Genomic DNA, 26,824 nt, shown 5'->3' with positions numbered 1-26,824 from the left:
AACACTGTATTAAAGCTCGTCTCTGGAACATTAAAGCTTTTCTCTAGAACACAGTATTAAAGCTCGTCTCTGGAACATTAAAGCTTTTCTCTCGAACACAGTATTAAAGCTCGTCTCTGGAACATTAAAGCTTCTCTCTAGAACACTGTATTAAAGCTCGTCTCTGGAACATTAAAGCTTTTCTCTAGAACACAGTATTAAAGCTCGTCTCTGGAACATTAAAGCTTCTCTCTAGAACACTGTATTAAAGCTCGTCTCTGGAACATTAAAGCTTTTCTCTAGAACACAGTATTAAAGCTCGTCTCTGGAACATTAAAGCTTTTCTCTAGAACACAGTATTAAAGCTCGTCTCTGGAACATTAAAGCTTTTCTCTAGAACACAGTATTAAAGCTCGTCTCTGGAACATTAAAGCTTTTCTCTAGAACACAGTATTAAAGCTCGTCTCTGGAACATTAAAGCTTTTCTCTCGAACACAGTATTAAAGCTCGTCTCTGGAACATTAAAGCTTCTCTCTAGAACACAGTATTAAAGCTCGTCTCTGGAACATTAAAGCTTCTCTCTAGAACACTGTATTAAAGCTCGTCTCTGGAACATTAAAGCTTTTCTTTAGAACACTGTATTAAAGCTCGTCTCTGGAACATTAAAGCTTTTCTCTAGAACACAGTATTAAAGCTCGTCTCTGGAACATTAAAGCTTTTCTCTAGAACACTGTATTAAAGCTCGTCTCTGGAACATTAAAGCTTCTCTCTAGAACACAGTATTAAAGCTCGTCTCTGGAACATTAAAGCCTCACCTCTAGAACACAGTATTGAAGCTCGTCTCTGGAACATTAAAGCTTCTCTCTAGAACACAGTATTAAAGCTCGTCTCTGGAACATTAAAGCTTTTCTCTAGAACACAGTATTAAAGCTCGTCTCTGGAACATTAAAGCTTTTCTCTAGAACACAGTATTAAAGCTCGTCTCTGGAACATTAAAGCTTTTCTCTAGAACACTGTATTAAAGCTCGTCTCTGGAACATTAAAGCTTTTCTCTAGAACACAGTATTAAAGCTCGTCTCTGGAACATTAAAGCTTCTCTCTAGAACACAGTATTAAAGCTCGTCTCTGGAACATTAAAGCCTCACCTCTAGAACACAGTATTGAAGCTCGTCTCTGGAACATTAAAGCTTCTCTCTAGAACACTGTATTAAAGCTTGTCTCTGGAACATTAAAGCTTCTCTCTAGAACACTGTATTAAAGCTCTTCTCTGGAACATTAAAGCTTTTCTCTAGAACACAGTATTAAAGCTCGTCTCTGGAACATTAAAGCTTTTCTCTAGAACACTGTATTAAAGCTCGTCTCTGGAACATTAAAGCTTTTCTCTAGAACACAGTATTAAAGCTCGTCTCTGGAACATTAAAGCTTTTCTCTAGAACACTGTATTAAAGCTCGTCTCTGGAACATTAAAGCTTTTCTCTAGAACACAGTATTAAAGCTCGTCTCTGGAACATTAAAGCTTTTCTCTAGAACACTGTATTAAAGCTCGTCTCTGGAACATTAAAGCTTCTCTCTAGAACACAGTATTACAGCTCGTCTCTGGAACATTACCTTGGCCTTCCCGCAGCGCACTAACGTTCCCATGAAGGCGATGTTCTGTCTGGATGAGATGTCTCCATTTGAGGCTCCAGGGGCCGAGCTCTTAGAGCAGGGAGACGTTTCACCAGTGAGAGACGACTCGTCCACAGACAGGTCAGACGCCTAAAGGTCGGAGGTCAGACGAGTAAAGGTCAGGCAAGTCAGACGCCTAAAGGTCAGACGCCTAAAGGTCAGACAGGTGATCACAAATGTAGAAGTCTAAGTGACTTTACCTCGAAGAGCCTCAGGTCGGCCGGGACTCTCTCTCCGACCGACAAACACACGGTGTCTCCAGGAACAAGGTCTCGAGCCAAATGCTGCTCCAGAGCGCCCTCTCTCACACTGAGCAGGAACAACACATATACTGTTATCCATCCATCCATTTTCCTTCCGCGTATCCGGGCCCGGGTCGCGGGGGCAGCAGTCTAAGCAGGGACTCCCAGACTTCCTTCTCCCCAGACACTTCCTCCATCTCCTCCGGGGGGATCCCGAGGCGTTCCCAGGCCAGAGAGAGACATATTCCCTCCAGCGTGTCCTGGGTCTTCCCCGGGGCCTCTTCCCTGTGGGACATGCCCGGTACACCTCCCCAGGGAGGAGCCCAGGAGGCTCCAGAACAGATGCCCGAGCCACCTCAGCTGGAGGAGCAGCGGCTCTACTCCGAGCTCCCCCCGTGGTCATTACGGTCATTACCCAAAGCTCATGATGAGTGAGGTCAGGACGTAGAGACCGACAAATCCAGAGCTTTGTCTTTGGACTCCTCCACTACCCCACCCACCCGGAGAGAACAAGGACCCCCCACCCACCCAGAGAGAACAAGGACCCCCCACCCACCCGGAGAGAACAAGGACCCCCCACCCACCCGGAGAGAACAAGGACCCCCCACCCACCTGGAGAGAACAAGGACCCCCCACCCAGCTGGAGAGAACAAGGACCCCCCCACCCAGCTGGAGAGAACAAGGACCCCCCCACCCACCTGGAGAGAACAAGGACCCCCCACCCACCTGGAGAGAACAAGGACCCCCCCACCCACCTGGAGAGAACAAGGACCCCCCACCCACCTGGAGAGAACAAGGACCCCCCCACCCACCTGGAGAGAACAAGGACCCCCCCACCCACCTGGAGAGAACAAGGACCCCCCACCCACCTGGAGAGAACAAGGACCCCCCCACCCACCTGGAGAGAGAACAAGGACCCCCCACCCACCTGGAGAGAACAAAGACCCCCCACCCACCTGGAGAGAACAAGGACCCCCCACCCACCTGGAGAGAACAAGGACCCCCCACCCACCTGGAGAGAACAAGGACCCCCCACCCACCTGGAGAGAACAAGGACCCCCCACCCACCTGGAGAGAACAAGGACCCCCCACCCACCTGGAGAGAACAAGGACCCCCCACCCACCTGGAGAGGACAAGGACCCCCCACCCACCTGGAGAGAACAAGGACCCCCCACCCACCTGGAGAGAACAAGGACCCCCCACCCACCTGGAGAGAACAAGGACCCCCCACCCACCTGGAGAGAACAAGGACCCCCCACCCACCTGGAGAGGACAAGGACCCCCCACCCACCTGGAGAGAACAAGGACCCCCCACCCACCTGGAGAGGACAAGGACCCCCCACCCACCTGGAGAGAACAAGGACCCCCCACCCACCTGGAGAGGACAAGGACACCCCACCCACCTGGAGAGAACAAGACACCTTTTTCCGGTTGAGAACCATGACCTCGGATTTAGAGGTGCTGGTTACACTGACACATTTACTGTTAACACACTGTAAATGTGTTCAGTGTCTGAGTTCAACCAATCACAGAGCAGCGCCCAGGACTCAAACCCAGAACCTTCTCGCTGTGAGGCACAGGTGTTAACCACTGTACAAACATGACCTTTGACCTCTCACCAGTGACATTCTGGAGGCACCAGTTTCCCGAGCTCCTCCAGCGACTTCTCTGAGCGATACTCCTGCAAGTACACAAGAACACGTGTGAAGTACTAATACTGCCATACTCCTGCAAGTACACAAGAACACGTGTGAAGTACTAATACTGCCATACTCCTGCAAGTACACAAGAACACGTGTGAAGTACTAATACTGCCATACTCCTGCAAGTACACAAGAACACGTGTGAAGTACTAATACTGCCATACTCCTGCAAGTACACAAGAACACGTGTGAAGTACTAATACTGCCATACTCCTGCAAGTACACAAGAACACGTGTGAAGTACTAATACTGCCATACTCCTGCAAGTACACAAGAACACGTGTGAAGTACTAATACTGCCATACTCCTGCAAGTACACAAGAACACGTGTGAAGTACTAATACTGCCATACTCCTGCAAGTACACAAGAACACGTGTGAAGTACTAATACTGCCATACTCCTGCAAGTACACAAGAACACGTGTGAAGTACTAATACTGCCATACTCCTGCAAGTACACAAGAACACGTGTGAAGTACTAATACTGCCATACTCCTGCAAGTACACAAGAACACGTGTGAAGTACTAATACTGCCATACTCCTGCAAGTACACAAGAACACGTGTGAAGTACTAATACTGCCATACTCCTGCAAGTACACAAGAACACGTGTGAAGTACTAATACTGCCATACTCCTGCAAGTACACAAGAACACGTGTGAAGTACTAATACTGCCATACTCCTGCAAGTACACAAGAACACGTGTGAAGTACTAATACTGCCATACTCCTGCAAGTACACAAGAACACGTGTGAAGTACTAATACTGCCATACTCCTGCAAGTACACAAGAACACGTGTGAAGTACTAATACTGCCATACTCCTGCAAGTACACAAGAACACGTGTGAAGTACTAATACTGCCATACTCCTGCAAGTACACAAGAACACGTGTGAAGTACTAATACTGCCATACTCCTGCAAGTACACAAGAACACGTGTGAAGTACTAATACTGCCATACTCCTGCAAGTACACAAGAACACGTGTGAAGTACTAATACTGCCATACTCCTGCAAGTACACAAGAACACGTGTGAAGTACTAATACTGCCATACTCCTGCAAGTACACAAGAACACGTGTGAAGTACTAATACTGCCATACTCCTGCAAGTACACAAGAACACGTGTGAAGTACTAATACTGCCATACTCCTGCAAGTACACAAGAACACGTGTGAAGTACTAATACTGCCATACTCCTGCAAGTACACAAGAACACGTGTGAAGTACTAATACTGCCATACTCCTGCAAGTACACAAGAACACGTGTGAAGTACTAATACTGCCATACTCCTGCAAGTACACAAGAACACGTGTGAAGTACTAATACTGCCATACTCCTGCAAGTACACAAGAACACGTGTGAAGTACTAATACTGCCATACTCCTGCAAGTACACAAGAACACGTGTGAAGTACTAATACTGCCATACTCCTGCAAGTACACAAGAACACGTGTGAAGTACTAATACTGCCATACTCCTGCAAGTACACAAGAACACGTGTGAAGTACTAATACTGCCATACTCCTGCAAGTACACAAGAACACGTGTGAAGTACTAATACTGCCATACTCCTGCAAGTACACAAGAACACGTGTGAAGTACTAATACTGCCATACTCCTGCAAGTACACAAGAACACGTGTGAAGTACTAATACTGCCATACTCCTGCAAGTACACAAGAACACGTGTGAAGTACTAATACTGCCATACTCCTGCAAGTACACAAGAACACGTGTGAAGTACTAATACTGCCATACTCCTGCAAGTACACAAGAACACGTGTGAAGTACTAATACTGCCATACTCCTGCAAGTACACAAGAACACGTGTGAAGTACTAATACTGCCATACTCCTGCAAGTACACAAGAACACGTGTGAAGTACTAATACTGCCATACTCCTGCAAGTACACAAGAACACGTGTGAAGTACTAATACTGCCATACTCCTGCAAGTACACAAGAACACGTGTGAAGTACTAATACTGCCATACTCCTGCAAGTACACAAGAACACGTGTGAAGTACTAATACTGCCATACTCCTGCAAGTACACAAGAACACGTGTGAAGTACTAATACTGCCATACTCCTGCAAGTACACAAGAACACGTGTGAAGTACTAATACTGCCATACTCCTGCAAGTACACAAGAACACGTGTGAAGTACTAATACTGCCATACTCCTGCAAGTACACAAGAACACGTGTGAAGTACTAATACTGCCATACTCCTGCAAGTACACAAGAACACGTGTGAAGTACTAATACTGCCATACTCCTGCAAGTACACAAGAACACGTGTGAAGTACTAATACTGCCATACTCCTGCAAGTACACAAGAACACGTGTGAAGTACTAATACTGCCATACTCCTGCAAGTACACAAGAACACGTGTGAAGTACTAATACTGCCATACTCCTGCAAGTACACAAGAACACGTGTGAAGTACTAATACTGCCATACTCCTGCAAGTACACAAGAACACGTGTGAAGTACTAATACTGCCATACTCCTGCAAGTACACAAGAACACGTGTGAAGTACTAATACTGCCATACTCCTGCAAGTACACAAGAACACGTGTGAAGTACTAATACTGCCATACTCCTGCAAGTACACAAGAACACGTGTGAAGTACTAATACTGCCATACTCCTGCAAGTACACAAGAACACGTGTGAAGTACTAATACTGCCATACTCCTGCAAGTACACAAGAACACGTGTGAAGTACTAATACTGCCATACTCCTGCAAGTACACAAGAACACGTGTGAAGTACTAATACTGCCATACTCCTGCAAGTACACAAGAACACGTGTGAAGTACTAATACTGCCATACTCCTGCAAGTACACAAGAACACGTGTGAAGTACTAATACTGCCATACTCCTGCAAGTACACAAGAACACGTGTGAAGTACTAATACTGCCATACTCCTGCAAGTACACAAGAACACGTGTGAAGTACTAATACTGCCATACTCCTGCAAGTACACAAGAACACGTGTGAAGTACTAATACTGCCATACTCCTGCAAGTACACAAGAACACGTGTGAAGTACTAATACTGCCATACTCCTGCAAGTACACAAGAACACGTGTGAAGTACTAATACTGCCATACTCCTGCAAGTACACAAGAACACGTGTGAAGTACTAATACTGCCATACTCCTGCAAGTACACAAGAACACGTGTGAAGTACTAATACTGCCATACTCCTGCAAGTACACAAGAACACGTGTGAAGTACTAATACTGCCATACTCCTGCAAGTACACAAGAACACGTGTGAAGTACTAATACTGCCATACTCCTGCAAGTACACAAGAACACGTGTGAAGTACTAATACTGCCATACTCCTGCAAGTACACAAGAACACGTGTGAAGTACTAATACTGCCATACTCCTGCAAGTACACAAGAACACGTGTGAAGTACTAATACTGCCATACTCCTGCAAGTACACAAGAACACGTGTGAAGTACTAATACTGCCATACTCCTGCAAGTACACAAGAACACGTGTGAAGTACTAATACTGCCATACTCCTGCAAGTACACAAGAACACGTGTGAAGTACTAATACTGCCATACTCCTGCAAGTACACAAGAACACGTGTGAAGTACTAATACTGCCATACTCCTGCAAGTACACAAGAACACGTGTGAAGTACTAATACTGCCATACTCCTGCAAGTACACAAGAACACGTGTGAAGTACTAATACTGCCATACTCCTGCAAGTACACAAGAACACGTGTGAAGTACTAATACTGCCATACTCCTGCAAGTACACAAGAACACGTGTGAAGTACTAATACTGCCATACTCCTGCAAGTACACAAGAACACGTGTGAAGTACTAATACTGCCATACTCCTGCAAGTACACAAGAACACGTGTGAAGTACTAATACTGCCATACTCCTGCAAGTACACAAGAACACGTGTGAAGTACTAATACTGCCATACTCCTGCAAGTACACAAGAACACGTGTGAAGTACTAATACTGCCATACTCCTGCAAGTACACAAGAACACGTGTGAAGTACTAATACTGCCATACTCCTGCAAGTACACAAGAACACGTGTGAAGTACTAATACTGCCATACTCCTGCAAGTACACAAGAACACGTGTGAAGTACTAATACTGCCATACTCCTGCAAGTACACAAGAACACGTGTGAAGTACTAATACTGCCATACTCCTGCAAGTACACAAGAACACGTGTGAAGTACTAATACTGCCATACTCCTGCAAGTACACAAGAACACGTGTGAAGTACTAATACTGCCATACTCCTGCAAGTACACAAGAACACGTGTGAAGTACTAATACTGCCATACTCCTGCAAGTACACAAGAACACGTGTGAAGTACTAATACTGCCATACTCCTGCAAGTACACAAGAACACGTGTGAAGTACTAATACTGCCATACTCCTGCAAGTACACAAGAACACGTGTGAAGTACTAATACTGCCATACTCCTGCAAGTACACAAGAACACGTGTGAAGTACTAATACTGCCATACTCCTGCAAGTACACAAGAACACGTGTGAAGTACTAATACTGCCATACTCCTGCAAGTACACAAGAACACGTGTGAAGTACTAATACTGCCATACTCCTGCAAGTACACAAGAACACGTGTGAAGTACTAATACTGCCATACTCCTGCAAGTACACAAGAACACGTGTGAAGTACTAATACTGCCATACTCCTGCAAGTACACAAGAACACGTGTGAAGTACTAATACTGCCATACTCCTGCAAGTACACAAGAACACGTGTGAAGTACTAATACTGCCATACTCCTGCAAGTACACAAGAACACGTGTGAAGTACTAATACTGCCATACTCCTGCAAGTACACAAGAACACGTGTGAAGTACTAATACTGCCATACTCCTGCAAGTACACAAGAACACGTGTGAAGTACTAATACTGCCATACTCCTGCAAGTACACAAGAACACGTGTGAAGTACTAATACTGCCATACTCCTGCAAGTACACAAGAACACGTGTGAAGTACTAATACTGCCATACTCCTGCAAGTACACAAGAACACGTGTGAAGTACTAATACTGCCATACTCCTGCAAGTACACAAGAACACGTGTGAAGTACTAATACTGCCATACTCCTGCAAGTACACAAGAACACGTGTGAAGTACTAATACTGCCATACTCCTGCAAGTACACAAGAACACGTGTGAAGTACTAATACTGCCATACTCCTGCAAGTACACAAGAACACGTGTGAAGTACTAATACTGCCATACTCCTGCAAGTACACAAGAACACGTGTGAAGTACTAATACTGCCATACTCCTGCAAGTACACAAGAACACGTGTGAAGTACTAATACTGCCATACTCCTGCAAGTACACAAGAACACGTGTGAAGTACTAATACTGCCATACTCCTGCAAGTACACAAGAACACGTGTGAAGTACTAATACTGCCATACTCCTGCAAGTACACAAGAACACGTGTGAAGTACTAATACTGCCATACTCCTGCAAGTACACAAGAACACGTGTGAAGTACTAATACTGCCATACTCCTGCAAGTACACAAGAACACGTGTGAAGTACTAATACTGCCATACTCCTGCAAGTACACAAGAACACGTGTGAAGTACTAATACTGCCATACTCCTGCAAGTACACAAGAACACGTGTGAAGTACTAATACTGCCATACTCCTGCAAGTACACAAGAACACGTGTGAAGTACTAATACTGCCATACTCCTGCAAGTACACAAGAACACGTGTGAAGTACTAATACTGCCATACTCCTGCAAGTACACAAGAACACGTGTGAAGTACTAATACTGCCATACTCCTGCAAGTACACAAGAACACGTGTGAAGTACTAATACTGCCATACTCCTGCAAGTACACAAGAACACGTGTGAAGTACTAATACTGCCATACTCCTGCAAGTACACAAGAACACGTGTGAAGTACTAATACTGCCATACTCCTGCAAGTACACAAGAACACGTGTGAAGTACTAATACTGCCATACTCCTGCAAGTACACAAGAACACGTGTGAAGTACTAATACTGCCATACTCCTGCAAGTACACAAGAACACGTGTGAAGTACTAATACTGCCATACTCCTGCAAGTACACAAGAACACGTGTGAAGTACTAATACTGCCATACTCCTGCAAGTACACAAGAACACGTGTGAAGTACTAATACTGCCATACTCCTGCAAGTACACAAGAACACGTGTGAAGTACTAATACTGCCATACTCTTGCAAGTACACAAGAACACGTGTGAAGTACTAATACTGCCATACTCCTGCAAGTACACAAGAACACGTGTGAAGTACTAATACTGCCATACTCCTGCAAGTACACAAGAACACGTGTGAAGTACTAATACTGCCATACTCCTGCAAGTACACAAGAACACGTGTGAAGTACTAATACTGCCATACTCCTGCAAGTACACAAGAACACGTGTGAAGTACTAATACTGCCATACTCCTGCAAGTACACAAGAACACGTGTGAAGTACTAATACTGCCATACTCTTGCAAGTACACAAGAACACGTGTGAAGTACTAATACTGCCATACTCCTGCAAGTACACAAGAACACGTGTGAAGTACTAATACTGCCATACTCCTGCAAGTACACAAGAACACGTGTGAAGTACTAATACTGCCATACTCCTGCAAGTACACAAGAACACGTGTGAAGTACTAATACTGCCATACTCCTGCAAGTACACAAGAACACGTGTGAAGTACTAATACTGCCATACTCCTGCAAGTACACAAGAACACGTGTGAAGTACTAATACTGCCATACTCCTGCAAGTACACAAGAACACGTGTGAAGTACTAATACTGCCATACTCCTGCAAGTACACAAGAACACGTGTGAAGTACTAATACTGCCATACTCCTGCAAGTACACAAGAACACGTGTGAAGTACTAATACTGCCATACTCCTGCAAGTACACAAGAACACGTGTGAAGTACTAATACTGCCATACTCCTGCAAGTACACAAGAACACGTGTGAAGTACTAATACTGCCATACTCCTGCAAGTACACAAGAACACGTGTGAAGTACTAATACTGCCATACTCCTGCAAGTACACAAGAACACGTGTGAAGTACTAATACTGCCATACTCTTGCAAGTACACAAGAACACGTGTGAAGTACTAATACTGCCATACTCCTGCAAGTACACAAGAACACGTGTGAAGTACTAATACTGCCATACTCCTGCAAGTACACAAGAACACGTGTGAAGTACTAATACTGCCATACTCCTGTAAGTACATAAGAAATACATTGTCACATGACTACTAGTGAAGAGTACTATGTTGTGACAGAGAAAACTGACCTGAACGAAGGCCACAGTCACTACGATGATGATGGCCTGAGGAGAGGATTAGAGTTATATTAGAGTTATATTAGAGTTATATTAGTTATATTAGAGTTATATTAGAGTTATATTAGTTATATTAGAGTTATATTAGTTATATTAGAGTTCTATTAGAGTTATATTAGAGTTATAGAAAACGTACACTTCTGTATGTCAACATTTATTTAGAAATAAGGGATGTCAATGAAAAGTGGTGCACCAATACGGATTAGAGTTTAGAGTCTGCTCTGTCAGAGTAAAGACTGGATTAGAGTTTAGAGACGGTTCGTTACCACGGTGATGCTGAGGGCGTCGTCAAACTGATGCATCAACATAGAGATCACAGCCGAGGCCAAGAGCAGCAGGATCAGGGGGTCTTTGAACTGAAAGACCAGAGAAAGACCCAGTTTAGAGTTCTGACCGGGTTCTGACCGAGTTCTGACCGGGTTCTGACCGGGTTCATGTGCCGTACTGTCACCTGTGAAATGTACTTCCTCCATAGTGGCTCCTCCTCACTGATGTCAAACTCGTTCCAGCCGTGATAGCGCCTCCTGCGGGCCACTTCCTCCTGAGTCAGGCCTCGCTGCAAGTCAGCCTGAAACAACCACATTCAACTCCACAAACTGCACTAAAGGGTCCGTGACGTTTGTGTGTGAGACGTGGCTTAAGGGTCCGTGACGTTTGTGTGTGTGAGATGTGGTTTAAGGGTCCGTGACGTTTGTGTGTGCGAGACGTGGTTTAAGGGTCCGTGACGTTTGTGTGTGTGAGATGTGGTTTAAGGGTCCGTGACGTTTGTGTGTGCGAGACGTGGTTTAAGGGTCCGTGACGTTTGTGTGTGAGACGTGGCTTAAGGGTCCGTGACGTTTGTGTGTGTGAGATGTGGTTTAAGGGTCCGTGACGTTTGTGTGTGCGAGACGTGGTTTAAGGGTCCGTGACGTTTGTGTGTGTGAGATGTGGTTTAAGGGTCCGTGACGTTTGTGTGTGCGAGACGTGGTTTAAGGGTCCGTGACGTTTGTGTGTGTGAGACGTGGTTTAAGGGTCCGTGACGTTTGTGTGTGTGAGACGTGGCTTAAGGGTCCGTGACGTTTGTGTGTGTGAGACGTGGTTTAGGCGTCCGTGACGTTTGTGTGTGAGACGTGGTTTAAGGGTCCGTGACGTTTGTGTGTGTGTGAGACGTGGTTTAAGGGTCCGTGACGTTTGTGTGTGTGAGACGTGGTTTAAGGGTCCGTGACGTTTGTGTGTGTGAGACGTGGCTTAAGGGTCCGTGACGTTTGTGTGTGTGTGAGACGTGGTTTAAGGGTCCGTGACGTTTGTGTGTGTGAGATGTGGTTTAAGGGTCCGTGACGTTTGTGTGTGCGAGATGTGGTTTAAGGGTCCGTGACGTTTGTGTGTGCGAGACGTGGTTTAAGGGTCCGTGACGTTTGTGTGTGTGAGATGTGGTTTAAGGGTCCGTGACGTTTGTGTGTGCGAGACGTGGTTTAAGGGTCCGTGACGTTTGTGTGTGAGACGTGGCTTAAGGGTCCGTGACGTTTGTGTGTGTGAGATGTGGTTTAAGGGTCCGTGACGTTTGTGTGTGCGAGACGTGGTTTAAGGGTCCGTGACGTTTGTGTGTGTGAGATGTGGTTTAAGGGTCCGTGACGTTTGTGTGTGCGAGACGTGGTTTAAGGGTCCGTGACGTTTGTGTGTGTGAGACGTGGTTTAAGGGTCCGTGACGTTTGTGTGTGTGAGACGTGGCTTAAGGGTCCGTGACGTTTGTGTGTGTGAGACGTGGTTTAGGCGTCCGTGACGTTTGTGTGTGAGACGTGGTTTAAGGGTCCGTGACGTTTGTGTGTGTGTGAGACGTGGTTTAAGGGTCCGTGACGTTTGTGTGTGTGAGACGTGGTTTAAGGGTCCGTGACGTTTGTGTGTGTGAGATGTGGTTTAAGGGTCCGTGACGTTTGTGTGTGTGAGATGTGGTTTAAGGGTCCGTGACGTTTGTGTGTGTGAGACGTGGTTTAAGGGTCCGTGACGTTTGTGTGTGTGAGACGTGGCTTAAGGGTCCGTGACGTTTGTGTGTGTGTGAGACGTGGTTTAAGGGTCCGTGACGTTTGTGTGTGTGAGATGTGGTTTAAGGGTCCGTGACGTTTGTGTGTGAGACGTGGTTTAAGGGTCCGTGACGTTTGTGTGTGTGTGAGACGTGGTTTAAGGGTCCGTGACGTTTGTGTGTGTGAGACGTGGTTTAAGGGTCCGTGACGTTTGTGTGTGTGAGACGTGGTTTAAGGGTCCGTGACGTTTGTGTGTGTGAGATGTGGTTTAAGGGTCCGTGACGTTTGTGTGTGTGAGATGTGGTTTAAGGGTCCGTGACGTTTGTGTGTGTGAGACGTGGTTTAAGGGTCCGTGACGTTTGTGTGTGTGTGAGACGTGGTTTAAGGGTCCGTGACGTTTGTGTGTGTGAGATGTGGTTTAAGGGTCCGTGACGTTTGTGTGTGTGAGATGTGGTTTAAGGGTCCGTGACGTTTGTGTGTGAGACGTGGTTTAAGGGTCCGTGACGTTTGTGTGTGTGAGATGTGGTTTAAGGGTCCGTGACGTTTGTGTGTGTGAGATGTGGTTTAAGGGTCCGTGACGTTTGTGTGTGTGAGACGTGGTTTAGGCGTCCGTGACGTTTGTGTGTGTGTGAGACGTGGTTTAAGGGTCCGTGACGTTTGTGTGTGTGTGAGACGTGGTTTAAGGGTCCGTGACGTTTGTGTGTGTGAGACGTGGCTTAAGGGTCCGTGACGTTTGTGTGTGAGACGTGGCTTAAGGGTCCGTGACGTTTGTGTGTGTGAGACGTGGCTTAAGGGTCCGTGACGTTTGTGTGTGTGAGACGTGGTTTAAGGGTCCGTGACGTTTGTGTGTGTGAGACGTGGCTTAAGGGTCCGTGACGTTTGTGTGTGTGAGACGTGGTTTAGGCGTCCGTGACGTTTGTGTGTGAGACGTGGTTTAAGGGTCCGTGACGTTTGTGTGTGTGTGAGACGTGGTTTAAGGGTCCGTGACGTTTGTGTGTGTGAGACGTGGTTTAAGGGTCCGTGACGTTTGTGTGTGTGAGATGTGGTTTAAGGGTCCGTGACGTTTGTGTGTGTGAGACGTGGTTTAAGGGTCCGTGACGTTTGTGTGTGTGTGAGACGTGGTTTAAGGGTCCGTGACGTTTGTGTGTGTGAGACGTGGTTTAAGGGTCCGTGACGTTTGTGTGTGTGAGATGTGGTTTAAGGGTCCGTGACGTTTGTGTGTGTGAGATGTGGTTTAAGGGTCCGTGACGTTTGTGTGTGAGACGTGGTTTAAGGGTCCGTGACGTTTGTGTGTGTGTGAGACGTGGTTTAAGGGTCCGTGACGTTTGTGTGTGTGTGAGACGTGGTTTAAGGGTCCGTGACGTTTGTGTGTGTGAGATGTGGTTTAAGGGTCCGTGACGTTTGTGTGTGTGAGATGTGGTTTAAGGGTCCGTGACGTTTGTGTGTGTGAGACGTGGTTTAAGGGTCCGTGACGTTTGTGTGTGTGTGAGACGTTTGTTTAAGGGTCCGTGACGTTTGTGTGTGTGTGAGACGTGGTTTAAGGGTCCGTGACGTTTGTGTGTGTGAGATGTGGTTTAAGGGTCCGTGACGTTTGTGTGTGTGAGACGTGGTTTAAGGGTCCGTGACGTTTGTGTGTGTGAGATGTGGTTTAAGGGTCCGTGACGTTTGTGTGTGTGAGATGTGGTTTAAGGGTCCGTGACGTTTGTGTGTGTGAGACGTGGTTTAGGCGTCCGTGACGTTTGTGTGTGTGAGACGTGGTTTAAGGGTCCGTGACGTTTGTGTGTGTGTGAGACGTGGTTTAAGGGTCCGTGACGTTTGTGTGTGTGAGACGTGGCTTAAGGGTCCGTGACGTTTGTGTGTGAGACGTGGTTTAAGGGTCCGTGACGTTTGTGTGTGTGAGACGTGGTTTAGGCGTCCGTGACGTTTGTGTGTGAGACGTGGTTTAAGGGTCCGTGACGTTTGTGTGTGTGTGAGACGTGGTTTAAGGGTCCGTGACGTTTGTGTGTGTGAGACGTGGCTTAAGGGTCCGTGACGTTTGTGTGTGAGACGTGGTTTAAGGGTCCGTGACGTTTGTGTGTGTGAGACGTGGTTTAGGCGTCCGTGACGTTTGTGTGTGAGACGTGGTTTAAGGGTCCGTGACGTTTGTGTGTGTGAGACGTGGCTTAAGGGTCCGTGACGTTTGTGTGTGCGAGACGTGGCTTAAGGGTCCGTGACGTTTGTGTGTGTGAGACGTGGTTTAGGCGTCCGTGACGTTTGTGTGTGTGAGACGTGGTTTAAGGGTCCGTGACGTTTGTGTGTGAGACGTGGTTTAAGGGTCCGTGACGTTTGTGTGTGTGTGAGACGTGGTTTAAGGGTCCGTGACGTTTGTGTGTGCGAGACGTGGCTTAAGGGTCCGTGACGTTTGTGTGTGTGAGATGTGGTTTAAGGGTCCGTGACGTTTGTGTGTGTGAGACGTGGCTTAAGGGTCCGTGACGTTTGTGTGTGTGAGACGTGGCTTAAGGGTCCGTGACGTTTGTGTGTGTGAGACGTGGCTTAAGGGTCCGTGACGTTTGTGTGTGTGAGATGTGGTTTAAGGGTCCGTGACGTTTGTGTGTGTGAGAAGTGGCTTAAGGGTCCGTGACGTTTGTGTGTGTGAGACGTGGCTTAAGGGTCCGTGACGTTTGTGTGTGTGAGATGTGGCTTAAGGGTCCGTGACGTTTGTGTGTGCGAGACGTGGTTTAAGGGTCCGTGACGTTTGTGTGTGCGAGACGTGGTTTAAGGGTCCGTGACGTTTGTGTGTGTGAGACGTGGCTTAAGGGTCCGTGACGTTTGTGTGTGTGAGACGTGGTTTAAGGGTCCGTGACGTTTGTGTGTGTGAGATGTGGTTTAAGGGTCCGTGACGTTTGTGTGTGTGAGAAGTGGCTTAAGGGTCCGTGACGTTTGTGTGTGTGAGACGTGGCTTAAGGGTCCGTGACGTTTGTGTGTGCGAGACGTGGTTTAAGGGTCCGTGACGTTTGTGTGTGCGAGACGTGGTTTAAGGGTCCGTGACGTTTGTGTGTGAGACGTGGAGAAGAGCAGGATCAGGAGAAGAGCAGGAGTTCAGTTACTTACCTGGAGCAGACAGACCACCTCGTTCACCAGAAGTTCGCTGGCTTTCTTGGAGCTCAGCACTGGGACCATGTTCTCATCTTCACTGCAGCGTCTGTGGGAAAGCTGGACACAGAGGACAAAGGTTACAGTCGGTTCTGTCAGAAGAAGAACACAGTCACATGATAAGAAGACTTTTGACCCAGATGAATTCTGAGGAGCGTTCCGAGGAGCGTTCCGAGGAGCGTTCCGACGACGGGTCCGAGGACGGGACGGGTCTGAGGACAGGTCTGAGGACGGGTCTGAGGACGGGTCCGTGGACAGGACGGGTCTGAGGACGGGTCTGAGGACGGGTCTGAGGACAGGTCCGTGGACAGGACGGGTCTGAGGACGGGTCTGAGGACGGGTCTGAGGACGGGTCCGTGGACAGGACGGGTCTGAGGACGGGTCTGAGGACGGGTCCGTGGACAGGACGGGTCTGAGGACGGGTCTGAGGACGGGTCTGAGGACGGGTCTGAGGACGGGTCTGAGGACGGGTCCGTGGACAGGACGGGTCTGAGGACGGGTCTGAGGACGGGTCCGTGGACAGGACGGGTCTGAGGACGGGTCTGAGGACGGGTCTGAGGACGGGTCTGAGGACGGGTCTGAGGACGGGTCCGTAGACAGGACGGGTCTGAGGACGGGTCTGAGGACGGGTCCGTGGACAGGACGGGTCTGAGGACGGGTCTGAGGACGGGTCCGTGGACAGGACGGGTCTGAGGACGGGTCCGTGGACAGGACGGGTCTGAGGACGGGTCTGAGGACGGGTCTGAGGACAGGTCCGTGGACAGGACGGGTCTGAGGACGGGTCTGAGGACGGGTCTGAGGACGGGTCCGTGGACAGGACGGGTCTGAGGACGGGTCTGAGGACGGGTCTGAGGACGGGTCCGAGGACAGGACGGGTCTGAGGACGGGTCTGAGGACGGGTCCGTGGACAGGACGGGTCTGAGGACGGGTCTGAGGACGGGTCTGAGGACGGGTCTGAGGACGGGTCCGTGGACAGGTCTGAGGACGGGTCTGAGGACGGGTCCGTGGACAGGACGGGTCTGAGGACGGGTCTGAGGACGGGTCTGAGGACGGGTCCGTGGACAGGACGGGTCTGAGGACGGGTCTGAGGACGGGTCCGTGGACAGGACGGGTCTGAGGACGGGTCTGAGGACGGGTCTGAGGACGGGTCCGTGGACGGGTCCGTGGACGGGTCCGTGGACAGGACGGGTCTGAGTACGGGTCTGAGGACGGGTCCGTGGACAGGACGGGTCTGAGGACGGGTCTGAGGACGGGTCTGAGGACGGGTCCGTGGACAGGACGGGTCTGAGGACGGGTCTGAGGACGGGTCCGTGGACAGGACGGGTCTGAGGACGGGTCTGAGGACGGGTCCGAGGACGGGTCCGTGGACGGGTCCGTGGACGGGTCCGTGGACAGGACGGGTCTGAGGACGGGTCTGAGGACGGGTCCGTGGACAGGACGGGTCTGAGGACGGGTCTGAGGACGGGTCTGAGGACGGGTCCGAGGACGGGTCCGTGGACAGGACGGGTCTGAGGACGGGTCTGAGGACGGGTCTGAGGACGGGTCTGAGGACGGGTCTGAGGACGGGTCCGAGGACGGGTCCGTGGACAGGACGGGTCTGAGGACGGGTCTGAGGACGGGTCTGAGGACGGGTCTGAGGACGGGTCCGTGGACAGGACGGGTCTGAGGACGGGTCCGTGGACAGGACGGGTCTGAGGACGGGTCTGAGGACGGGTCTGAGGACGGGTCCGAGGACAGGACGGGTCTGAGGACGGGTCTGAGGACGGGTCCGTGGACAGGACGGGTCTGAGGACGGGTCTGAGGACGGGTCTGAGGACGGGTCCGTGGACAGGACGGGTCTGAGGACGGGTCTGAGGACGGGTCCGAGGACGGGTCCGTGGACAGGACGGGTCTGAGGACGGGTCTGAGGACGGGTCTGAGGACGGGTCCGAGGACGGGTCCGTGGACAGGACGGGTCTGAGGACGGGTCTGAGGACGGGTCTGAGGACGGGTCCGTGGACAGGACGGGTCTGAGGACGGGTCTGAGGACGGGTCCGTGGACAGGACGGGTCTGAGGACGGGTCTGAGGACGGGTCTGAGGACGGGTCCGTGGACAGGACGGGTCTGAGGACGGGTCTGAGGACGGGTCCGTGGACAGGACGGGTCTGAGGACGGGTCTGAGGACGGGTCTGAGGACGGGTCCGAGGACGGGTCCGTGGACAGGACGGGTCTGAGGACGGGTCTGAGGACGGGTCTGAGGACGGGTCCGAGGACGGGTCCGTGGACAGGACGGGTCTGAGGACGGGTCCGTGGACAGGACGGGTCTGAGGACGGGTCTGAGGACGGGTCTGAGGACGGGTCCGTGGACAGGACGGGTCTGAGGACGGGTCTGAGGACGGGTCTGAGGACGGGTCCGTGGACAGGACGGGTCTGAGGACGGGTCCGTGGACAGGACGGGTCTGAGGACGGGTCTGAGGACGGGTCCGTGGACAGGACGGGTCTGAGGACGGGTCTGAGGACGGGTCCGTGGACAGGACGGGTCCGAGGACGGGTCCGAGGACGGGTCCGTGGACAGGACGGGTCTGAGGACGGGTCTGAGGACGGGTCCGTGGACAGGACGGGTCTGAGGACGGGTCCGTGGACAGGACGGGTCTGAGGACGGGTCTGAGGACGGGTCTGAGGACAGGTCCGTGGACAGGACGGGTCTGAGGACGGGTCTGAGGACGGGTCTGAGGACGGGTCCGTGGACAGGACGGGTCTGAGGACGGGTCTGAGGACGGGTCTGAGGACGGGTCCGTGGACAGGACGGGTCTGAGGACGGGTCTGAGGACGGGTCTGAGGACGGGTCCGTGGACAGGACGGGTCTGAGGACGGGTCTGAGGACGGGTCTGAGGACGGGTCCGTGGACAGGACGGGTCTGAGGACGGGTCCGTGGACAGGACGGGTCTGAGGACGGGTCTGAGGACGGGTCTGAGGACGGGTCCGTGGACAGGACGGGTCTGAGGACGGGTCTGAGGACGGGTCCGTGGACAGGACGGGTCTGAGGACGGGTCTGAGGACGGGTCCGTGGACAGGACGGGTCTGAGGACGGGTCTGAGGACGGGTCCGTGGACAGGACGGGTCCGAGGACGGGTCCGAGGACGGGTCCGTGGACAGGACGGGTCTGAGGACGGGTCTGAGGACGGGTCCGTGGACAGGACGGGTCTGAGGACGGGTCCGTGGACAGGACGGGTCTGAGGACGGGTCTGAGGACGGGTCTGAGGACAGGTCCGTGGACAGGACGGGTCTGAGGACGGGTCTGAGGACGGGTCTGAGGACGGGTCCGTGGACAGGACGGGTCTGAGGACGGGTCTGAGGACGGGTCTGAGGACGGGTCCGTGGACAGGACGGGTCTGAGGACGGGTCTGAGGACGGGTCTGAGGACGGGTCCGTGGACAGGACGGGTCTGAGGACGGGTCTGAGGACGGGTCTGAGGACGGGTCCGTGGACAGGACGGGTCTGAGGACGGGTCTGAGGACGGGTCCGTGGACAGGACGGGTCTGAGGACTTAATGGAGTGTTCCAGGCTGAGGGAACATCTCCATCAGTCAGACCAGCTCAACATGAACCTGAAAACAGCCCCTGGTATTTCTCGCCTCCATGTTTGTGTTTGACAGCACTGGAGCATGCTGGGAAATATGACCTGGGAGCAAACACTGCAGCAGGCTCCACCCCCTGACCAGACCAGGCCCCGCCCACTGAGCACAGACTCAAACCTTCAGTCGTTAAATACATAAAGCTCACATTAAACATGTTTTTAATGTGTTTTCTTAGTACATAATACAATACTACTAGAATACTACTAGAATACTACTAGAATAATACTACAATAATACTACAATAATACTACAATAATACTACAATAATACTAGAATAATACTAGAATAATACTAGAATAATACTAGAATAATACTAGAATAATACTAGAATAATACTAGAATAATACTAGAATAATACTACAATAATACTACAATAATACTAGAATAATACTAGAATAATACTAGAATAATACTACAATAATACTACAATAATACTACAATAATACTAGAATAATACTAGAATAATACTAGAATAATACTAGAATAATACTACAATAACTGACAAGTAAAAAGTGTCTGGACAGAACATCTGATTTATTATTTGAAGTTTATGTATTTTGAATACAGCACACAATTAGCCACACAGACACATAAATATGACTAAATCATATCTGAAGAAACACAAATGTTTTCATTTCCTCACTGTGAGAAGAGAAACTACAGTTTTACTCAAGTTACTGCAGTACAAATATTACTCAAGTAAAAGTGTCAGAAAGTTGTGAGTAAATCTGCAGAGAATAAACACACACTCACCTCTGACACGAGCGCCATCCTGCCCAATAATACCACTCAGAACCAGGTCAGAACCAGGTCAGAACCAGGTCAGAACCAGGTCCAGCCCAGGGGTGTGGAGGCTGTCAGTGACGCAGAGGGAGGAGACACTTACGTTTCTTCAGAACAAACATTAATCTCTTCTAAGAATCCACCTGATCCACACCTCAGACCAGGACCAGGACCAGGACCAGGACCAGGACCAGGACCAGGACCAGGACCAGGACCTGGTCCTGGTCCTGGTCCAGAGCCAGGTCCTGGTGCAGGTTTACAGTGCTCTAAAGTATAGTGAGCACAGACACAGCTGTCACTTTGTTCTAACGATGAGCGTGCACATTTACAACTCTCTCTCTGTAAAAATAGGCAAAGTGGAATTCCAGGTGGATTTATTGTGCCAGACTCAAAAGTGCAAAAAAAGTGCAACAAATATTTACAGTTCTGTCAAACACAAACATGAGGCGAGAAATACCAGGGGCTGTTTTCAGGTCGAGTCTGACTCTGATGGAGAAGTTCCCTCAGGCTATTCTGGCTTCAGAACACTGTTATACACCACCAGAAGCTTGAATCTTAAACCTCCAGTTCTAATTCTGTAACAAAAAGAGTCTTTAACTCTTTTTCTTCATCTTTTGTCCTGCTCAAAATCTTCTCCTTCGTCTTTGATCCAGTGTTTGTGTCTTTAAGATGAAGCTGCACGACGCTCTGTGGTCCTGAACTCTAGTGTCTGACGTGTGAGAGCCTCTGCTGCAGTGGCTCTTTAGTCTCACTATGTGGCTCTTTAGTCTCACTATGTGGCTCTTTAGTCTCACTATGTGGCTCTTTAGTCTCACTATGTGGCTCTCTTTAGTCTCACTATGTGGCTCTTTAGTCTCACTATGTGGCTCTCTTTAGTCTCACTATGTGGCTCTTTAGTCTCACTATGTGGCTCTCTTTAGTCTCACTATGTGGCTCTTTAGTCTCACTATGTGGCTCTTTAGTCTCACTATGTGGCTCTTTAGTCTCACTATGTGGCTCTCTTTAGTCTCACTATGTGGCTCTTTAGTCTCACTATGTGGCTCTCTTTAGTCTCACTATGTGGCTCTTTAGTCTCACTATGTGGCTCTCTTTAGTCTCACTATGTGGCTCTTTAGTCTCACTATGTGGCTCTTTAGTCTCACTATGTGGCTCTTTAGTCTCACTATGTGGCTCTTTAGTCTCACTATGTGGCTCTCTTTAGTCTCACTATGTGGCTCTCTTTAGTCTCACTATGTGGCTCTTTAGTCTCACTATGTGGCTCTCTTTAGTCTCACTATGTGGCTCTTTAGTCTCACTATGTGGCTCTCTTTAGTCTCACTATGTGGCTCTTTAGTCTCACTATGTGGCTCTTTAGTCTCACTATGTGGCTCTTTAGTCTCACTATGTGGCTCTCTTTAGTCTCACTATGTGGCTCTTTAGTCTCACTATGTGGCTCTCTTTAGTCTCACTATGTGGCTCTTTAGTCTCACTATGTGGCTCTCTTTAGTCTCACTATGTGGCTCTCTTTAGTCTCACTATGTGGCTCTCTTTAGTCTCACTATGTGGCTCTTTAGTCTCACTATGTGGCTCTCTTTAGTCTCACTATGTGGCTCTCTTTAGTCTCACTATGTGGCTCTTTAGTCTCACTATGTGGCTCTTTAGTCTCACTATGTGGCTCTTTAGTCTCACTATGTGGCTCTTTAGTCTCACTATGTGGCTCTTTAGTCTCACTATGTGGCTCTTTAGTCTCACTATGTGGCTCTTTAGTCTCACTATGTGGCTCTCTTTAGTCTCACTATGTGGCTCTTTAGTCTCACTATGTGGCTCTTTAGTCTCACTATGTGGCTCTTTAGTCTCACTATGTGGCTCTTTAGTCTCACTATGTGGCTCTTTAGTCTCACTATGTGGCTCTTTAGTCTCACTATGTGGCTCTTTAGTCTCACTATGTGGCTCTTTAGTCTCACTATGTGGCTCTCTTTAGTCTCACTATGTGGCTCTTTAGTCTCACTATGTGGCTCTTTAGTCTCACTATGTGGCTCTTTAGTCTCACTATGTGGCTCTTTAGTCTCACTATGTGGCTCTTTAGTCTCACTATGTGGCTCTCTTTAGCAGACTTAGTAGATTAGTTTCCTCCTAAATAATCAGTTTAGACATGTTTATGCTAAATAACTTCAGTGTGAGGCGTTTAAAGGACGAGAGACTCTGGTACTTCTTCCGGAGCCTCCCCCTTCTTCTTCCGGAGCCTCCCCCTTCTTCTTCCGGAGCCTCCCCCTTCTTCCGGAGCCGCCCCCTTCTTCCGGAGCCTCCTTCTTCCGGAGCCGCCTCCTTCTTCCGGAGCCGCCTCCTTCTTCCGGAGCCTCCTCCTTCTTCCGGAGCCGCCTCCTTCTTCCGGAGCCGCCTCCTTCTTCCGGAGCCGCCCCCTTCTTCCGGAGCCGCCTCCTTCTTCCGGAGCCGCCTCCTTCTTCTTCCGGAGCCGCCTCCTTCTTCCGGAGCCTCCTCCTCCTTCTTCCGGAGCCTCCTCCTCCTTCTTCCGGAGCCTCCTCCTCCTTCTTCCGGAGCCGCCTCCTTCTTCCGGAGCCTCCTCCTTCTTCCGGAGCCTCCTCCTTCTTCTTCCGGAGCCTCCTCCTTCTTCTTCCGGAGCCGCCTCCTTCTTCCGGAGCCGCCTCCTTCTTCCGGAGCCGCCCCCTTCTTCCGGAGCCGCCCCCTTCTTCCGGAGCCTCCCCCTTCTTCCGGAGCCTCCTCCTTCTTCCGGAGCCGCCTCCTTCTTCCGGAGCCTCCTCCTTCTTCTTCCGGAGCCTCCTCCTTCTTCTTCCGGAGCCTCCTCCTTCTTCTTCCGGAGCCTCCTCCTTCTTCTTCCGGAGCCGCCTCCTTCTTCCGGAGCCGCCTCCTTCTTCCGGAGCCGCCCCCTTCTTCCGGAGCCGCCCCCTTCTTCCGGAGCCTCCTCCTTCTTCCGGAGCCGCCCCCTTCTTCCGGAGCCGCCCCCTTCTTCCGGAGCCGCCCCCTTCTTCCGGAGCCGCCTCCTTCTTCCGGAGCCGCCTCCTTCTTCCGGTTGTATTAGTGAACACAGGGCTGTCGACCTCAAGACAAGTTCAACACGCCCAGGGAATCTGTGACTTGTTGATCACATGATGCACATGACAGTTTACTATCACCACACTCTAGAGCACTCTAGAACACCTTAGAACACTCTCTAGAACACTCTAGAACACGTTTTAGCAGCAAGACTTCATTATCCTTTTAAACCAACGGAGTTCCGGAAGTGCGATTACAACCAAAGTGTCGATCACGTGGGAAAAGGGGGCGGGGCGGATCTGAACTACAGCTACAAATAATTATAGATCAAACTTCTTCCCCAAAGAAAGAAGAGGCAGAACATGCAAACTCCACAGAAAGGCACTTCCTGGGAATCGATCCCACGGCCTTGAGGGCAGTGACTCCTGTTAGCTCCTGTTAGCTCCTGTTAGCTCCTGTTAGCTCCTGTTAGCTCCTGTTAGCTCCTGTTAGCTCCTGTTAGCATGCTAAAAGCTCCGCAGGTATCACAAGTGTAACACACAGAATCAACACGAACAACAAAGTCAAGCTCGCGACAACCGGAAACGGCCCGTATCATCAACATTGACTAGACCATTAGTGTCAAAGAAACGTTAAACTGTGTGAGCTAACAGCTAACAGCTAACCGCTAAGCGCAGCCTTCCCCGGTGACAGCGGCAGGCTACATCCGCACACAGCGCTCGTTTCTCGGCGTGACGAGCACGGAAATGCCGCCGCTCAGCCCGGTTCCCCGCGGCGAACAGAGGCGGGTTTAACCGGGACACACACGGGTAAAAGCAGCTTCACTAAACTCACCAGAAGCTCCCGGTTCTTCAGCATCTTCCGTGAATCATTTGGACTGAAGTTGAACCAAACCGGAGCGGAAACCAACCCGCAAAAGTAAAAGCTCTGAGTGAAACACAGCTTTATTCTGAAATTCTGTTCCGGGCACGATAAACAATAGTTTGACTCTTCACAGATCAGTGCATTTGTCTTTCTTAGAGACAGAACTGTCTGGACTGAAGACAATTATAATGAAATATGTTTGAAATAATACGTTTTGTAAAATTATTATTCTTTCTTTTTTTTCAATAAAAAAGCTATTCGACCCATTTGTTTCCAATATAACACAGTGTAACCATTAAAAGCATGTGGTGTGGCTCAGGGGACGCTGGGACATGTGTCTAAGGACACGGGACGCTGGGACATGTGTCTAAGGACACGGGACGCTGGGACATGTGTCTAAGGACACGGGACGCTGGGACATGTGTCTAAGGACACGGGACGCTGGGACGCTGGGACATGTGTCTAAGGACACGGGACGCTGGGACATGTGTCTAAGGACACGGGACGCTGGGACGCTGGGACATGTGTCTAAGGACACGGGACGCTGGGACATGTGTCTAAGGACACGGGACGCTGGGACATGTGTCTAAGGACACGGGACGCTGGGACATGTGCCAAAGGACACGGGACGCTGGGACATGTGTCTAAGGACACGGGACGCTGGGACATGTGTCTAAGGACACGGGACGCTGGGACATGTGTCTAAGGACACGGGACGCTGGGACATGTGCCAAAGGACACGGGACGCTGGGACGCTGGGACATGTGTCTAAGGACACGGGACGCTGGGACATGTGTCTAAGGACACGGGACGCTGGGACATGTGCCAAAGGACACGGGACGCTGGGACGCTGGGACATGTGTCTAAGGACACGGGACGCTGGGACATGTGTCTAAGGACACGGGACGCTGGGACATGTGTCTAAGGACACGAGACGCTGGGACATGTGTCTAAGGACACGGGACGCTGGGACATGTGTCTAAGGACACGGGACGCTGGGACATGTGCCAAAGGACACGGGACGCTGGGACGCTGGGACATGTGTCTAAGGACACGGGACGCTGGGACATGTGTCTAAGGACACGGGACGCTGGGACATGTGCCAAAGGACACGGGACGCTGGGACGCTGGGACATGTGTCTAAGGACACGGGACGCTGGGACATGTGTCTAAGGACACGAGACGCTGGGACATGTGTCTCAGACTGTAGAGATGCTCCAAGGACGACTGTGAGGCAGCGGCAGTTGCCATAGATACAATAGAAAATGTACGGATAAACACAGGGAACCTTCTGTACGTGGACAAATACACGCTTCAGGACAAATACACACGAGGGACAAATACACACGAGGGACAAATACACACGAGGGACAAATACACACGAGGGACAAATACACACGAGGGACAAATACACACGAGGGACAAATACACGCTTCAGGACAAATACACACGAGGGACAAATACACGCTTCAGGACAAATACACACGAGGGACAGGTGAACGCTCTGAGGCAGATCTAACTGACAGAATGTGGTCTTGTCGCCCGTGGCAACAGGAACTTTAACTGAAACAACAAAGCCAATATCAACAGAGTGACACGCGAGAAAGTGATCCATGCATGACTCTGTAAAGACACACCAGGACAAATATGAGACATGAGGACAAATATGAGACATGAGGAAAAATATGAGACATGAGGACAAATATGAGACATGAGGACAAATATGAGACATGAGGACAAATATGAGACATGAGGACAAATATGAGACATGAGGACAAATATGAGACATGAGGACAAATATGAGACATGAGGACAAATATGAGACATGAGGACAAATATGAGACATGAGGACAAATATGAGACATGAGGACAAATATGAGACATGAGCAATCTGTAAGATGGAATCGTTTTGAGACGAGGAAGAAAAAGACAAAATAAGACAAAAAAAATGAATGAGTTATTGAAAGAGGACTTTGTGGAACCTCCTCCTCATCAACGTGTGGAAGACCAAGGACAGGCCACGCCCCCCTCACCAGTGACATCCAGGGACGGGACAGGCCACGCCCCCCTCACCAGTGAACAGGGACGGGACAGGCCACGCCCCCCTCACCAGTGAACAGGGACGGGACAGGCCACGCCCCCCTCACCAGTGAACATCCAGGGACGGGACAGGCCACGCCCCCCTCACCAGAGAACATCCAGGGACGGGACAGGCCACGCCCCCCTCACCAGAGAACATCCAGGGACGGGACAGGCCACGCCCCCCTCACCAGAGAACATCCAGGGACGGGACAGGCCACGCCCCCTCACCAGTGAACAGGGACGGGACAGGCCACGCCCCCCTCACCAGTGAACAGGGACGGGACAGGCCACGCCCCCTCACCAGTGAACAGGGACGGGACAGGCCACGCCCCCC

The 26,824-nt window shown here is 50.0% G+C and overlaps 1 protein-coding gene across 1 annotated transcript in view; it reads right to left on the bottom strand.

Annotated features, from left to right (window-relative positions):
• atp2c1 (ATPase secretory pathway Ca2+ transporting 1) overlaps window positions 1–24,469 on the bottom strand; it is a 71,989-nt gene extending 47,520 nt beyond the window's left edge. The window contains exons 1-8 of the mRNA XM_072460203.1: window positions 24,379–24,469; window positions 16,113–16,214; window positions 11,477–11,593; window positions 11,292–11,381; window positions 10,978–11,013; window positions 3,510–3,571; window positions 1,848–1,956; window positions 1,588–1,737 (exon numbers count right to left, since the gene is read on the bottom strand). Coding sequence (XP_072316304.1) covers window positions 1,588–1,737; window positions 1,848–1,956; window positions 3,510–3,571; window positions 10,978–11,013; window positions 11,292–11,381; window positions 11,477–11,593; window positions 16,113–16,214; window positions 24,379–24,402 — 690 coding nt within the window. The 5' untranslated portion in view covers window positions 24,403–24,469. The remainder of the gene's footprint in view (window positions 1–1,587; window positions 1,738–1,847; window positions 1,957–3,509; window positions 3,572–10,977; window positions 11,014–11,291; window positions 11,382–11,476; window positions 11,594–16,112; window positions 16,215–24,378) is intronic.
• Window positions 24,470–26,824: the final 2,355 nt, after the last annotated feature.

This window comes from Eucyclogobius newberryi, unplaced genomic scaffold, assembly GCF_026437365.1.
Source record: "Eucyclogobius newberryi isolate DKJ021-1_F unplaced genomic scaffold, fEucNew1.0.hap1 SCAF_3, whole genome shotgun sequence".
NCBI classification, from domain to species: domain Eukaryota; kingdom Metazoa; phylum Chordata; class Actinopteri; order Gobiiformes; family Gobiidae; genus Eucyclogobius; species Eucyclogobius newberryi.
This window is presented reverse-complemented; position numbering and strand designations above follow the sequence as displayed.